This window comes from Chelonus insularis, unplaced genomic scaffold, assembly GCF_013357705.1.
Source record: "Chelonus insularis isolate UGA/USDA-ARS -01 unplaced genomic scaffold, ASM1335770v1 contig_88_pilon, whole genome shotgun sequence".
In the NCBI taxonomy this organism is placed as follows: Eukaryota; Metazoa; Arthropoda; class Insecta; order Hymenoptera; family Braconidae; genus Chelonus; species Chelonus insularis.
The window spans coordinates 2358798-2364797 of record NW_023276776.1 but is presented as its reverse complement, the minus strand read 5'-3'; the positions used below and the strand labels follow the sequence as shown (position 1 = coordinate 2364797).

Genomic DNA, 6000 nt, shown 5'->3' with positions numbered 1-6000 from the left:
TAATATTGACTCAGTTAAATGGAAATTTTTATTTTTTATTAAAAACAATAATTTTCTTTTGAAAAGTCAAAAATCAAAGTTATATTTTAAAACACTAATAATAAAAACTAAAAAATAAAAAGAAAATTTTTTTTTTTTTTTTCAACGAAAAAAGTTAGTAAACATACTGTTGGATAATAAAAGAAGAATGATAAAGAAATCGAAAGCACGTAGAAAACATTAAAATTAACGACGTTGTAACTGAAGAACAATTCGCAAATCGAAACAAAAAATTCTGACAAAGTGCGAAAAAAGTACTTTTATATGTTTGAAGGCCATTACAAATGAAATTGTCGAGTGCAGTTGTAATCAAATACTTAAAACCAATGTGAACGTGTTCTGTCTTTGAACTGTGAAGGTTGTAAAAACGTTTGTCTTACCACCACACTTTTCGTAGCAATCCCAAGAGGCTCGTTTTCATACTAAAACTTACTTTCCTCTCGTTGTAGTTTCACATTTTATTCTCCTAGATTTCTGCATGTCTGTATAAAAAGCACCGTGATTATTTGGATCATTGATGAAGGTAATTTTTCGTAATTTTTTTGCCATTTTATAGTGAATAAAAATGTCACCAAGGAGTATCATAAGAAAAATAATTCGAGAGACTATGTCTTTAGAATATAAAGTCTAGATAATATATTCTTTAGGATGTATCTTGAGAAAAATACAAATTAAGACTTCTAAGCACGGATTTAACGCTTATTTATATCCCGCTAAGTGCTGGTATTACGGCGCATTACCGCTCTAACAGCCGGTTAAACTTTTTCTCTATCCCCTCAAGCTTTTGCTTTCCTTTACATCTTCTGTCTTTTTTCCGAACATCTTCGTAACGTATAATAAGCTATTTTCTGCTTCGAAAAGTTATTATACCCATTTTCCTAATTAAAATTGATAATAAAGTATCCTAAAATATTTTTTTACCATCCAAATAAATCATTTATCACAATTGCTATCATTTTATCATTAAAAAAAAACATTTTGCTTATTTACAACAATCTACACCTACTAATACTAACGTATGGCTTCTAAATGCCTAATATATAGGCATGTATGATCGTTAAATTTAACGTTTATTGACAGCGACATAAAATTTAATTAATCCAAAAGTGATTATGAGGAAAAGCATGCAAGTGCGTGAGGGTTAGTGACCATCACACTGATTCTATCACTACCAATCGCCCCATAAGCTTACGATGGCTGGTCATAACCCTTCAGGCCCCTTTTAACTTTACTCTATGGACCTGACATGGCAGCTGGACGTAGTTATACTTTGATCGGTTTTCCTTCATGACCCTCAAGGCCTATATTGATCTAACTACCATCCTGATGAGTGTAATCATCAAAAGCACGACTTTCTTATCATCTTTTTGGAGTTGAAAATATTTTAAGCTTGATAGAATGTAGATAGGAATTCATTTATCATTCAGTTATTGATCATTTGATGTGTCATAATATAATAGGAATAGGATTTTTTTGTTTTCAATCTAAGTTATTAAGTTAATCACATTTTACCTCACTAACGATCGCTCTTGGACCGATTACCACAAAGCAAACCATCTAACAAGACATTGTTCCCAATAGCTTAACCATTCTCTTGGTTGCCCAGGAACTTCTTCCCTCGTGTTCTCTTCATTGCCACATCTTGCGATAGCTATACACTCTCTGGACACAGTTAACAGCCTTGGTCTGGCGACGGTCGTTAGCAGCCATCCCCTACTTCTCATGTCTCCTTTGTCTTTTATACTGTCTCACTCTTTCAGTCAGTAGCTGGAGACCAGGCGGTGCTTCATAGTTTCCAACTAGAATCCTACTCCTTGATTTCTTGGCACACATTGAAATACAAAAACAAGAGGAAGCCTGTCTCTGAGGGACCGTTTTCGGGGTTTGGAATAGTAGCAGTTGAAACCGAGATGGGCTATTGACGGTCGGTGGGATCGTAACGTTAATTTGGATGACGATGGGATTAGATGAGATTATGGGTGAAGGGAAGACTCATTTAATCGAATGTTATATACTTTGAAAAATACACTGGGAAAACAATATTCCTAAATCAAGAATGATTTCATTCTTAATCATCATCATCATGTTGATGTGATACTAAGGTCATAGGGTGATTGGGATTAAAGATGAAATTGTTTTTATTCTAATATATTTTATAGAAATCAATGATCTGAATGAGTTCAATCTATTTCAAATAAAACATCAAGATTTTCTATTACAGTCAATGATATGAATATGAAAGAAAAATTATAAACAAATAATGATAAGAGAAAAGTTTGAAATTAATGTAAATTTTTAAGGTTGAATAAAAAAATTCCATCGGTTATTTCAGAGGTTTATTCCGTACTAAAAATGGAGGAAGATTAATTGGATTTTTTGTTAGATACTTTCCAAGAGCTCTCATCATTTTTTTCGAACTTGATGCATAGTAAAAGAACACGACGAGAAGAGGAATAAGTTGGGGGATGAAGAAGACAGGGTTGGTTGTAGTAGATGACAACAGCCTTATCGCGGGATCTTTAATTCCAACCACAAGAAGGGTGGCAGCCACAAACCACATCGTCATTTGTCCGCTGCATTGGTCTTGCTGGGGGGAGTTTGAAGACTTGTGCGTAAGGGTAGGTAAAGAGAAGACGAGGGAGATGCCTTGGAAATTGCCTCGACCGGATTCTATTTTGAAACTAGATTATTTTAGAGGTTGTCTCTTTTTCTCGGATGATTAATGCTATTTTTCGAGAGACTGAATCTCATCCCCTCAATATTTTGATCGATTTGACCAAAACTAATTTAACTGCCCTATTACATCACAGTTTGTTACTGAAAAATGGTTATTAATACAGTATGGCAAGTATTATTTGATCACAATTTTTTTTCTTTTTTGTAATAGAGTTTTTTTCAACCATCTTGTATCCATCAAAATAGTCTGTCGAATTAATCAATTAAATTACAATAATCATCAGAATTACATCACCTAATGCTTTCCTTGATATAAAAAGTTGTTAAAAAATGGAATAAATACTGTCTACATCAATTTATAAAATGTAATTGACTTGTTTATACTTGGAAAAATTATAATGAGATATGTTCTATAATAGGTAATTTGAATCGAAATTTATTTTATTTATTTTTAAGCTTATGCCATGATGTCAATAAATTTGAGGGCGCAATATGCCGGCGGAGGGTAAAACGTGCCAGGACGAGTTTTAAGGAGTTTCAAACCTCCCATTATAAAGTCTTCACCGAATATAATAACATCCGAGTTCGTGGGCTGGAAGACATTAGGGAAATCACGAGCGAGCGAACACTTTAGCTAGAGAGTGTAGAAGAGCGTTGAAGTAAATCGGTTAACTTTAACTGGCAACGGTACTACTTTTGCGATTTCGATACCATCCGACGCTTTATATTATATGGCCATAAATTATTTTCAACAATCTCCAATTTAAAATTGACTTCCAGTCGAGAGAAAAACGATTATTGATTTCAAAACAATAAATACAAGCTTCATTTTTCATTATTAACTTTTTTTTTTGCTAGAAAGATATTCCATGAAAAATCAAGTAATTAATTAAATAAAGTTTATTTTAATATTAAATTAAAAATATACATAAATTGATAAATAAAGGAATAAGTAATAGTCAATAATATTTATATTAATAAGAACGTATATTTTTTCATTTTTTCTTGGTATTAATGATACTATCGATCATAATTATAGATAATTAATAGTGCACTAATGATGAATTTATATACAATGATGAATAACAAAGAGTGCTTGACGCAATGCTAAAAGGACAACAATAATTTTTTTTTATTCTCACTTACATTCACACATTCACTATCACTCACATCATTTATTCGCATTTTATTTATACAGAGCATATTATTTGTACTGGATTATACAGAAAGTGAATTAACTTTTTTTGTCTTTGACTGAAAAAAAGTGTCCAGTGCATGATTATTGGTAGCGATGTTTTATTTGGTAATAATTAACATAAAGCTAAGACTAATTTATTTGAGTTTAAGATCATTGAGAAAACTGACTGGTATTTTTATTGAATTGATGCAAGAATATTGGATTTATTTATAATTATTTTCTAAACATTATCATATTATATTTTACATACTTTTATTATCCATACTTGAATTTTTATTGAAAATATTGATTGTCATTATATTAATATTATTGATGAAATTAAAAATTTTCTCTGTATGTATTTTTAAATATTTTTCAATGATTAATTTCTATACACATTTTGATGAATAAAAATAATAGATGAGATGATAAATAGTTATCGCTATTTTAGAATTATCTGAATTCGTTATAATTATATTTCATATATTTTAATTCATAATTTACAATAAAATAATAAATTTAAAAATTGAAGTAACGATTCGAAGAGATTTTTTGCATCAATTCAACAGTTTAATTGTTCATTATTGTATAATTGATTTTCTGATTAGAAAAGAATTGCCAATAATATGAGCATTTTCTTACAGTAAACTCTTTGGTATCAGCTGTATAAGACTTTCAGTCCGTAAGTCTCAATCGTATACTCCGTCTCTATTGCCCATTTTGTATTTAATTTAATGACTGATCGCACAACGATTTCAATGAAATTATTTACAAATGTGCGATTAATTCATTCACCTGTATCTCAAGTAGTAATCTTTAATTTTCGCAAAAATATCTTACATAAGCCTTGACTTTACTTTCTACCATTTATACAATTTTTTATCTTAGACTATCACTTTTGTCTTGTCCAATACACGATCACAGTGATCACGCGAAATAATCGCGATGAAGAAATTGCATTTTCTGTCTCATCAAATTCCAGCTAGGACGTAAAAAATGTCAACATTTAAATCAGTATCATGAAGCAGTTCCAATATACTGATTTAATAGCTGTCGAGACATCGAAGCTTCTTTATAGGTGGTAGGGCCTCGTCTCAGCTGGTTGGTGCAGGCATTGATAGCGGTGGAGGCTTTACTCCACCTAATCCAGGTCCCGAAAGGCCATTATTATTCATATCACCTGGTCCTCTTGGTCCTACAGACATATTACCATTTACTGTTGGTGGTCCCCCTGTTGGTATTTGGCCCTGTAATTTAAAATATCATTGCAATTAATTTTTTTAATGATCATAGAATGTTATTACTAGAAAATAAAAACTCTGTACTCGAAATGTTATTGATAAATATGAAGTTTGGAGTTAAATAATTTACTTACATTGACATGGTTATGTTGTAAAGATTGTCCAAGAGATTGTGGTGGATGGCCTTGATGCTGAATCTGATTATGACCAGGGTGAAGGTTTTGATTAACTCCTGGTGGAGTTGGTGTTGGTGGTAATTGTCTCTTTATATGTGCTAACGATGCAGGAGGATGAAGAGCCATGTTAGCAAACACCTGTCTTTCCTCGTAATCATATTCACAAAGAATTTTGTTCTCACAAAGATAAAACCTATCTCCCACACAAAATCTGTAAATAAAATTACATCTTATTTTCTAGATATTTTATTAAAAAATAAATAAATATATTTGTACTTAATATTCAATAAGCTTGATTATTCATTGAAAAGAAAACAACAAAGAATTAGTTAGAATATATTTTGAAAGCTTAAGAAAATCTTCAAGTGAATGTAAAACAGAAAATATTGAAGAAATGCCGATAACAAGAGTGAAAAGTGGACTTGTTGAGAGAAGGTTTGATAATTACGAAAATCATCAGAAGCGGCAATTAAACAAAGAGGGTCAAGAGTATTTGAGCTTGGCTTCGACGAAAATGTTTCGACGTCATTTAAATTGTAAATGAATTTGGCCGCTCTTGTAAGTTATTATGAGACGACTCTCAGAAAAGCTAATTAGCCAAGTATTTTCTACCTCTAGAGATCAACGCACAATTGACGATCCCCAAGCCGATTGACAAAGACAATTAGCCGTAGTGAAGTTTAAAGCTGTT

At 31.4% G+C, this 6000-nt stretch overlaps 1 protein-coding gene across 5 annotated transcripts in view; it reads right to left on the bottom strand.

The window, feature by feature from the left end:
* Positions 1-4258: 4258 nt before the first annotated feature.
* LOC118071977 (rhombotin-1-like) overlaps positions 4259-6000 on the bottom strand; it is a 56936-nt gene continuing 55194 nt past the window's right edge. For all 5 annotated transcript variants that reach the window (XM_035091497.1, XM_035091500.1, XM_035091498.1 and 2 more), the window contains 2 exons: positions 5268-5520; positions 4259-5139 (listed from right to left, as the gene is read on the bottom strand). In XM_035091497.1, the coding sequence (XP_034947388.1) occupies positions 4987-5139; positions 5268-5520 (406 nt within the window). In that variant the 3' untranslated portion in view covers positions 4259-4986. The remainder of the gene's footprint in view (positions 5140-5267; positions 5521-6000) is intronic.